This window comes from Nannospalax galili, unplaced genomic scaffold, assembly GCF_000622305.1.
Source record: "Nannospalax galili isolate Female #2095 unplaced genomic scaffold, S.galili_v1.0 scaffold381, whole genome shotgun sequence".
Taxonomy (NCBI): Eukaryota; Metazoa; Chordata; class Mammalia; order Rodentia; family Spalacidae; genus Nannospalax; species Nannospalax galili.
In genome coordinates, this window is record NW_008347312.1 from 1,322,732 (window position 1) to 1,333,619 (window position 10,888).

A 10,888-nucleotide genomic window follows, 5' to 3' on the forward strand; every position below is an offset into this window, starting at 1 on the left:
GAATCCATTGTGCAAGGTACATGGCATAGTTCTGAATTTATATAAGGTGAAAATACATAAATACAAGATATACATAACTTGCAATTTTAAATGTATTCTAAATAATTCTACATATTAAATGTCATATGTGAAAAACAAATTATAGTTTATCACCTGCAGAAACTGCCATAGTTTGGAGCCCAAAAGTTTTATAAAAACCTTTTCACTCCATCAATTGAGGTGCTACAAATGACTGTTATTACCAAGAATCTAGTTAGTTGGGCCTTGAGGGGCCTTTCAAGTTTCAATAGCTCCATAATAGTTCTTTAACTTTAAGCACTAGGTGCAATGCATCAAAAAGACGACATCCAAAGCTTTCTGTTAAGTTCTGAGTGTGCTGACAAGGAAGAGCAGCGTCTAGTTTCTTGCTCCCAGGATCTATTTCTCCCCACGAACCCATCTTCCCACCCTGCCTCTTCTGACTGGGCACACACTGCTGACTAACAAAACTGGGAATTTTCTCTTGAAAAAAAAGTACTTTTTTTTTTTTAAACTTTTAATGGGTCAGAATTGATACTGAAGGCCTGTGGGCTATTGGGACAGTGACTACTCAGCTCTCCTGCTATAACCTAGACATACCTAAAGTCCACAGAAGAAACAATGTGATGGCTCTGTGCCAACGAATTTTATTTGAAGACACTGAAATTTTAATTTCATATATGAAATTCTCAAGTTACAAAACAGTTTTTTGCCCTCTTGGTAATAACTTAAAAACATTAAACTATTCTTGGTTCCCAGGCTACAGAAGTCAAAGAGGCCAGTTTGGCCTGCAAGCCATGTCCCTTCTCCAAAAGAACCCCTGCTTCTTGCCCAAAGAGAAGTGTGATCCAGTTCTGGAGCTAGTACACTGAACCCAGTCACTTAAATGGAGCTGCTACTCCAGTTTTCAAGCTAAGCCTAATGGAGCCTTGCACCTCCAGGCTCTGCAACTAAACAGCAACTGTTAATGAATAAACATTACCCCAGACCTCTCTCTTAACCAAAGAATCCTCCATCATAAATCCTTAATAAAACACCACCAGGAAAACCTGTGCTAACTATGGTTCAATCGAATCCATAACCCTATTTTCATGCAACGCCAAAAGAACCAGATGTGGCTGGCTAGGGGAACCACATTCCCAAATGAACACCAGAAGACCACATATAAAACTATTAATTTGAAGGGGGAAACCATTAAAGTTACTTCACAAGCTGCAAAGTTATGTGGCAAACCAGGATTCTGGATTATAAAAGTAACAAATCATCCATTCCACCTGATACAGAAAACAGTCTCCCACTTTGCTCATGGTGGTTTCTAGACACATACCCTTTACTTTTGATCATTTTCATCTTTACTTGTAGACATTTATTTTCAGAACATAAATGTATTCACTTCAAAATAATAGCTGGATGTGGTGGCACACCACAACTTTAATCCTAGGACTCGAGAGGTCTCTGTGAGTTGCAGGCCAGCATGATCAACATAATGAGTTCCAAGCCAGCCAGGGCTACACAGTGAGAACCTGTCTCAAAAAACAAACCAACAAAATCAATAAATAAATCATGTCTGGCTGGGTTTCGTGGTGCACACCAATAATCCCAGTACTCAGGAGTCTAGGGTAGGAGGATTGTGAGTTTGAGGCCACTCTGAGCTACATAGACAGGCCTAGTTTCAAAAAACTAAGGGCAAGTTGGACATGGTAGTGAACACCTGTGATCCTAGCACTTGGGATGCTGAGATAGAAAGACTGATGGGAGTCCTAGGCCAGCCAGGGCTACAAGGCCCTGTCTCAAAAAATACATACTTACAGCCATACATACACACATTACTAACTAAATGAAGGCTACCGATATGGCTCAATGGTGCAGTGTTTGCCTAGCATATGCAGGGTCCTAGGTTTGATCCTAGCACGACAAAAAAAAAAAAAAAAAAAGTAAATACATAAATGAATAAATAATTAGAAAATGCTCTCTATTCGGAGATACTGAGGCAATGGCCACAGCTATCTCTTCCTATGCTCTACAACAACCATTTTTTATGTTTTTAGAATAAGTAAAATTTGTAAAGATTTTTTAAAATATCGTGTGTGTGTGTGTGTGTGTGTGTGTGTGTGTGTGTGAATGCCAGTATTCATGGAGGTCAGAGGCCTCAGACCCCTCAGGAACTGAGGGTGCTTCTGAGCTGCCTGGCATGGGTACTGGGAACCAGACTCAGGTCCTCTGGAAGAGCAGTATGTGCGCTTAATCGTTGAGCTACGGCTGGCCCATAACTACAATTTTTATGAGCACTGAAATCAAGTTGCTGCAGTAATCATAAATGTTATCATAAACACCAACAAGTGAAAAGCTTGACCCTAATTCAATGCCAAAGAAAATAATCCTTTTTTCTATTCATCCCTTGTTAAAAATGAAATTTCTAAATCCTTGTTCTACACCTTTAACCATGTTCCATATGGATATGAGGCATTCTGATAACTCTACGGTTACTAGTATGGTACCTTAGAATTTTCCTAGAATAAAAGAGTCATGAAATTAATCCATGCTGGTAAATATGCTTATACAATTTAAGATTGTGTACTAACTTTATTATATCACAAAAATGATCGCCTAACACACTGAGACCTTTTTTTTTTTTTTTTTTTTTGGATTTTTTGAGACAGGGTCTTCCTGTAGCCCCAGCTGGCCTGGAACTAGCTATGTAGACCAGGCTGGCCTTGAACTCACAGAGATCTGTCTGCCTTTGCCTCCCCAGTGCAGAACTTCATTTCTGATGGAACTTATGAATCCTTTCAAAATAGAAAAATTGTCTGTGCTCCATGCTTGTAAAGCACAGTCTTAGGGACCTGGGTTCCATCCCAACATCATAAAAAAACAAGACACTCCAGTAGTAACTAAATTAAAATTAAACATTACTTTTATACATGAAAGGGTAAGATGCAAGATGCCTTCTGTTTTTTAAGTACCGAGTCTGGCAGAGTTCAAAGGCCTCTTTCCAATGCCTGCAAGGTTAACCGCAAACTACTTACGGTCAAGTATGAAATACCTCTTTCTTAATTCAACAGCTGATCCATACATACTTTCTAAGTGCCACAAACAGTTAATGAAAAGACCATCTAACCGGTGACACTGCACGGCTCACGATCCATTATATAAAACTTCTCAAGTATTCACTGCTGCCTAGTTCTGATTTTAAAGCCTTTCTTATAAAAGCTTGCATCATCTTCCTCCTCATCCCTATCTTTCCGGTCAGGTAATTAAACCCAAGTTTAAAGGACACGTCTCCTAGGCAGGAGGGGAGGGTTCCTAGGCCGAGAGCCCAGACCTGTCAAACACATATTTTAAGTGCTTAGGGAAAATGTCAACCAAATGGTTGACAAGGCCCGTTTAAATTTCTTTATGATCCTTTGTACGTTCAAGGATTCGGCTAGACAAAAAGGACAAGACAGGTTTCGTTTTGTTCCTCAAGGGTGAGGAGTATCAGCGGGGGTGATGGCTCTGGTGGGGTGTTTCCTAGCTCCGGCCCTGGGTGCCAGATGGGTGGCCCACCCCAAAGTTGCTCCGGTCCCGAGGCCAGCAGAGGACGCCGAGGCGGCGGAGCGCATGCAGACGCAGCCGGGGACCCGGGAACAATGCGGGGCTCCGGGGCGCATACGCTCCGGCCTGGGGAGCGGGCAGGGAGGCCGTGCTCCGCTGCGTCGCCGAACAAAAGGCGCTGCGGGGTCGGGGCGGGAGCCCGGCCGGGGAAAAGTTTAAGAGGCCGGGACCCGGAGACCAGCCCGCCCGCGCCGCGCAGCCCCGCACAATGGCCCGGCCGAGCGCGGGAAGGCCGCAACGCCGGGCCGCGGCCCGTACCTGGTGGGTGTCCTTCCCGCCGCCCGCGGCCGCCGCCGGCCCGCCCGGGCCGCTTGTCATGTTCACGTACAGGGAGCGGGTGAGCGGGCTCCGCAGCGTCCACATCCTCCGCGCCAGCCACACGGACGCCAGGCTCAGGCACAGCCAGCCCGCCAACAGTCTCATCGGGGGGCCGCGGCCGCCAGCTCCGATCACCGCCGGGCGGAGGACGAGGAGGAGGAGGAGCCGCCGCCTCCGGCCACCGCCGTCGCTGCCTGTGCTCGAGCCATCGCCGCCAACTCGCCCATGCAGCCCCTTTCGGGCCGAGGCGGGGGGTGGGAGGAGCGGCCGGCGCCCAGCCTTCTCACGTACCCCACTGCCCTTAGGGCAGCGGAACGCCAAAGCGGCAGCCAGCCGTTTCCACCCGGAGCACGAAAGAAAGGGGAGGGGCGTGTTCTCTCTGTCCAATGAGCAGAACCCGGCAGACTGGGGAGGCGGGACAAAGGGAGTGAGCGTTCGCCTGGCTCGCGTCTCCGCCCCCGGCTGCCTGGGCACATAATGGCGGAAGTGTATTGAGTGGATTTAGTTCAGGGGAGACCACTTCCGAAAGGGTAGCTGAATCCTCGTAGCCTCTCCGAAGTAGTGCCCACAGAACTTCCGGTCTTTCCTTGCCCTAGTGGGTGGTTGCGGGTGGGTCTGTCAACCACACACTGGCGGGACTCGTTCTGAAGGGGAAGGAGAAGAAAGTCTCAGCCCTATCCCACGTCCAGACGCCTTCAGACCTGGTCTCGTAGACGAGCGCTGCCAGTTCTTGTAACAACCTCAGCTGTCTAACAATTTCCAGTTAGGGCCGACGAGCCAGACTCCCACTCCAAAAGAGGGAAAGGATCCCAGGATCCCACCGCCACTCCCAGGCCTGACGAGTTGCTGGCTACACGTTTCTAAGAGACATGAGTGACTGAAACTCAGCCTTTGTTACAACGTTGCAACTGGAGCACCTACCAGAAAATGTGTTGGATTGATGACAGTGCTCTACAGTGAAAGCCACAATTTAGAGCCCCTGACTGCCTTGTTTCCTAGAACTGACAGATGGAAGTTGGACCCCTCAAAGTGAGCGCTGTTCCGGGAGATTTACCCGGATATTTTCTTTGATCGTTTTTAGCAGGAGGAAACCTTAGGAACGTTTCAAAACTGAAGGATTATAAGGTATTCCTGTGTCTGAACTCTCCCTTCTCCTACGCCAGCTACAACTAGAGAATTACATATTTACTAGGCCCATTACTAACAACTTTCTAGGTTTGCTTAAAGAATGCTTTTTATCTGACTGCACCAGAGATTATGTAAATGCATTTAGTTTTAGTTTAAAACAAATTCATCTTTTTGTTAATTTCATATTGTACTTCAGGGATTTTCATTTATGAAATAGTGGGTTAGTGACCCACAGATGAGGAATAAAAATCATTCAAGGGTTTTTGTTGCCTAATGTGCACAGAATGTAACAACAAAAATTTTAGAAACTGGAGATGGGGGTTGCTTTGTATTCTCATTCTAGTACAATCCTTGACACACCTTGCTGTTGGGTTTAAACCTGAAAGCCAGTGCCTTACTAAATGAGCTCAACCCCCTTGTGATCCTGGCCCCAAACCCCATAAAAAGAACTATAATAGTACAAATGACTGTCCACTCTGTCACCTCTCCTTCCAACAAAGCTGTTCTGTTCTAAAACAGAGTCTCCATCTTTTTAAGCTGAAGAGGAGGTGCAGGCAACAGAAGTAATAAAGGGCCAAATTTCATTTCTGAATACAAAGAATACAGAAAGGTGCCCTAACTGCAGAGTAAGCCTGCTTAACCACAGTCCAGGGCTGCAAAATGTGTCAGGTAAACAAAAAGCAAAAATACGCCTAATGTAGTCTGAAGAATCTGGGGTCAACTGACAGCTATGACACCTAGCAGATTTTGCTTTATACCTGGGCATCCCACCTAGAAAAAATAAATCACTCACACATTCAGACTACTCTAGAATCACAAAATGCCCACATACGTGTTGCTTACACTTACCAAACACAGGAATAAACCAAAGCACAACATAATTAAATGAGCTATCTCAAGGTAGAAGAGCAAATCTAATAGCAGACCTTCTCATGGAACATGGTATTATAGCTCCTGTTCTGTGGTCCCTTCAGGAATCCTTGCCCCTCTTTGAGAGCCTCCTGAATTACAAATCAGGAGGAAGAAAAGCTGCAAGAGTAAATATATGAAGTAGAACTTAAGGCCAGTGAGGCGGCCTCCTTACTAAAATGAACTTCATGCATGATGGGGTGGGAAGACACACAGGCAACACAAAAGCCAAATGTGAGCTAATACCCTTTCTAATGTGGTTTTGAAATGCAGTCAGAGATACTCGAAATCACATACATGTTCTTGTAACTGAGCAGTGCTTGCTCACCTCAGGTGTCTAGCCTGGGTTTCAGTTCTGTAAGACCAGAAATTCTGCCAGGATTACTTTCCAAATCTCCAAACAAGGAGTTTGTTGCTCTCTTAAGCAACAGTATCTCTCGCCCTCTCCCGCTCTCCCTTTCTCCTTCCGTTCTCCTTCCCTTCCCTCTAATCTTCTCCCCCTCCTCTCCTATTATTTCCTTTCCTCTCCCTTCCTCCTAAGAAGTTCTTGCTATTTAGGCCAGCCTGGCCTTGAACTCACAGTCCTCCTGACTCTGCATCCCAAATGCAGGGATCACAGGCATGTGCTGCCATGCCCAGTTTCATATGCTCTTTTTAATTACCAAGTATAATTTGAACAAAAATCACAGGGAGAGAGACTTGGATTTATAGAAGACAAAACATGCTGACTCCTGTCAGCCATTGTAATCTCCTTAAGGAGATAATGGTCTAAAAGGACTTGTGTAATTGTTTTCATGGACAGATTTTGTGTGTGTGTGTGTGTGTGTGTGTGTGTGTAAGTGTGCATGTGGAAGCCAGAGAGGTCAACTTTAAGTGTCCTATTATTATCCACCTTATTTTTTGAGACAGAGTCTTTCACTGAGCCCACCCAGTGCACATCAATTGAATAGACTGGCTGGCCAGTAAGCTCCAGTGAGTTTTCTGTTTCTCCAACCCCACCCGCACCATGCTAGCTTACAGACATGCACCACCATGCCTGGCTTTTAATGTGGATACTAGTAATCCAAACTCAGGTTCTTATGCTTTGTGCAGAAGGCAATTTATTCACTGAACCCTCTCCTCAGACCATGAACAGATTGTTTAAGCTCTTAAAATGTTTGGTACACCTTCAGAGAAAGATATAAGCTCAGTCCAATATATTAACTGTGCCCTGTGATTATAAGCTCCTCTAAAGAATAACATTAGGGGCTGGAGAGATGGCCCAGCAGTTAAGAGCACTGGCTGCTCTTGCAGAAGACCCAGGTTTGATTCCCAGCACCCACATGGCAGCTAACAACCATGATAACTCCAGTTCCAGGGGCATCTGACACCCTCTTCTAACCTACATGGGCACTGCACAACATGGGTGCATCTATCTACATGCAAGCAATATACTCATACACATAAAATAAAAATAATAAATAAAATATTTTTTAATTCTTAAAAATAAGATTAGTAAATTACCTATTATAGTTGGGATCTTAAATATTTTAAAGTCCGCTGAAGGATTGGTTCATCAGCCTATGGTGCTATTGGGAAGTGGTGGAACCTCTAGGGGGTGGAGCCTAGTAGAAGTTCGTTCCCTCCCTCCCTCCATCTCTCACCCTGACCCCCGTACCTCTGCTCTCTGGCTACCATTAGTTAAGCATCTTTGCTCTCCACAAACCCCACCATGATATTCTTAATCACAAACAATAGAACCGAGTATCCAAGGACTGAAACCTCTGAAGTAAAAGAAAATTTTTCCTCTATTAAGTTTCTCAATTTTATCAAAACAGTGGAAAGATGGCTAATACAGTACTCAAATTTTTTTTAATTAGTGTGAGCCCCCCCAGTGGATATGACTTCAGTCATTCTCAGTGGCATCCCTGTGATCGTGATCTTAGATAAACTCAAGGTAAGGTGAAACTGAGAACAGGTCTTAAAGGATAGTAGCCTGAAACAGCAGAATAAAACCAGAAGATCTGGGGGCTAGAGAGATGGCTCATCAGTTACGAGCACTGACTGCTCTTGAGGAGGACCAGTGTTCAACTCCCAGCACTCATATGGTGGCTAACAACCATCTGTAACTCCAGTTCCAGGGGACTCAGTGTCCTCTTCTGACCTCCAAGGGCACTGCATGACATGGATGCATTTACATACATACAGACAATACACTCATACAAATAAATAAAAATAACAAAATATTTTGGGGTATATAAACATATAAATATATTTGTATATTTTTCAACTTTTAAAAAATATTATTATTTTTTAGAATATTTTTATTATCCCAAAGAGAGGCAATTTTTAACACATTTTTCCATAAATAACTTGAGCAGGTTACATAAGAATAGATATACAATGGAGTTTAAGGGTGGAAAAGTAGGGATAAGAAATCAAAGACCAAAGCTGGGCATGGTGGTACATGTCTTCAGTCCCAGCACTTGGGAGGCAGAGCCAGGCAGAGCTCTGTGAGCTCAAGGCCAGCTAGGGCTACAGGAAGACCCTATCCCAAAAAGACCAAAAAAATAAATAAATAAATCAGACTAAAGGATTTGCCAACATGGGGTCAACTTTGGTGGAATAATAGCTCTGTTCTTTTTTTTGAAAATCCTAATGAGTTTATTGGGCTTGCTAACAGAGCATAGGGTGGAGGTTTATTTACAGAAAAGTGGCCCCCCATTTATAGCTGCGCTGGAAAGTCCACACTCTAATATAGATCCTGTGACTTCCTGACAACTGCAGAAAATGGTGAGAGAGGGGCCTCCTGGCATTCTCAGCTTATATATCCTTAGCCCCTCCTCCACATGCAGCTAAGGTGGACTGATTGGGTGGGAGGGGTAACTGACTCTGCGTTTGACTCCTTGATGAGAGTGGGAAGGAGGTGTGACTATAGCTTGCCGGCATAGTGGTCAGAGGACACTTCCAGGTAACACTCCACCCCTTCCTCCAGCTCTTACATTCTTTCTGCCAACCTCTTCAGCAAAAATCCCTGAACCTTGTAGGGGGTGGTAGGTGTGGGATGATCTTCTGCCCATTGTGGCAAGGCACTGAACTTTTGGGTCTCTACATGGTCTGTTTTCCATGGGCTGTTGACCCATTTCAGTAGGATTCCATCTACTATAAAAGCACAAACAGTAAGAAGCAAGAACATCTAAACAGTGGCTGCTATGAGTGTAAACACAGATGCTTGGATGGTACTTTAGCAGGTGCATCACATCCATCTAACAAAATAATTGCAGTGACTTCCCACTGGGGCCTATATTCTCCCCTGCCACAGGGGGTTGGCCTGGCCTACAGTACCAGATGTGTGTTCCACCCCTAGAAGCGAGTATTATATTCAATACATCTGTGAGTATCAGATTATCTGAAATCTTCATCAGCTGTAAAACATCAACATTATAGAAGTATGCTCCATCCTACTGTGACTTTGGTCTCTCCACAAATTATTCTCTGAAAGCCCAGAGTAATAGTTTGTTTTAACTAACATGTCTAAAATGCACCCCACCACACACACACACACAGATATGCTCTTGTTTTGAATGGCTGTTCCTAAGTCAGTGATGCTATTTGTGGTAAGGATGGGAGGAATGACTGGAGCCTCTAAGAGATAGGGCTTGGCTGGCAGAAGCAGAACTAGAGCCAGGCCTCTGAAATCAACAGCCCAGCCCTGAGTTGGGACTAGCTCTCTGCTTCCTGGTCAGCCACAATGTGAGCAGCCACTGCCTCATGCTTCTGCCACCAAGGCTCCCTGCCTTGATGGACTGAAACCCTCTGAAACCATGACTTAAAATAAACCTTCCCTTCCTTAAGCTGTTTTTGTCGGGTATTTTGTCACAGAGATGAGAAAATAATACAGTATCTAATCTCAGGCCCCTCCAGGGGACTTATATTAAGGGAATGAAGATGAGAGTGGGAGAAAGAAATACGAAACTAGAACCGTAAAATACTCAAACCATGCCACGAATTCAGACAGCAAACTCAAGGTACTTATTCCTCAGAGATGCTTGTCTTTTAAGTAAGAAAGTCTTCTGCTAATTTATAAAAATCCTTCCCAGCTGACTCATCTTTTTACCTCTGTGACAGACCTGGCACTTTACCTTTTCCAGAACATTCTGAACTGGCAGTTTCCCATCTCGTGACAATATCGTATCTGCCTTAGTTTGTTGGAAATGACAGTAGAAATACAAAGAATGAAACTTTCATATATTCAATGATGTTTATTGAATACCTGCAATATGCCAGGCCCTGGACCTGGAAGACTGGAAATTAAATAAGCACAGTATCTTACATTCCTAGAGCTTATTGTGTGGTAGGGAGGTGGACCCAACCAGTAATCATGAAATGAGTACATAATTATGAAATGCTGAGCACTAAAAATAAATTATATATTGTTAGAAAGCCTTAGAAAAACACAATCTGATTGGGAGTGGGAAGAGGGGACTGTTCTAGGAAAGTTGTACTAAGGAAGTATGGCTTTGTGGTCCTCATGTTGGGGACCCTTACTAAGCTTGAGAGCTGTCAAGTTGCCCAAGTCCCTATTGGACTGTAAGTGTACCCACACAATGACTACAGAAACAGAAACAGAGTGTCTCTCAGAGCTTTTTAGAATGTGAGGAATCATGGTATCCCTCATACATACTAATAGAATTCTGAAGAAAACCCAGTGCCCTACATGTAGTCAATAATCAAATGGCAGTAATGGTTACTATTGAACCATAAAGCTGGAATCAACCTTGTTCTCCTTGGGCAAGCTATTCAAGCAGTCCCAGAAATAAGCAGCCAGCACTCTCAACTTTGCCACCTACAAGACAAATTAACAAAGGAGAGTCCATTGACCTAACATTTAAATCACAGTCTACAACAAACAAATCAGTAAATTTGGTATATATATATATAT

The 10,888-nt window shown here is 44.1% G+C and overlaps 2 protein-coding genes across 3 annotated transcripts in view; both read right to left on the reverse strand.

The window, feature by feature from the left end:
- The window catches only part of Mettl9 (methyltransferase like 9), a 53,311-nt gene extending 49,040 nt beyond the window's left edge, over positions 1-4,271 (reverse strand). The window contains exon 1 of one of the 2 annotated variants that reach the window (XM_008843825.3): positions 3,871-4,271. In XM_008843825.3, coding sequence (XP_008842047.1) covers positions 3,871-4,035 — 165 coding nt within the window. In that variant the 5' untranslated portion in view covers positions 4,036-4,271. The remainder of the gene's footprint in view (positions 1-3,870) is intronic. The other variant, XM_008843824.3, reaches the window with a different exon arrangement.
- Positions 4,272-4,436: 165 nt separating this feature from the next.
- LOC103742788 (transmembrane protein 180-like) overlaps positions 4,437-10,888 on the reverse strand; it is a 77,093-nt gene continuing 70,641 nt past the window's right edge. The window contains 1 exon segment of the mRNA XM_008843891.1: positions 4,437-4,574. Coding sequence (XP_008842113.1) covers positions 4,437-4,574 — 138 coding nt within the window.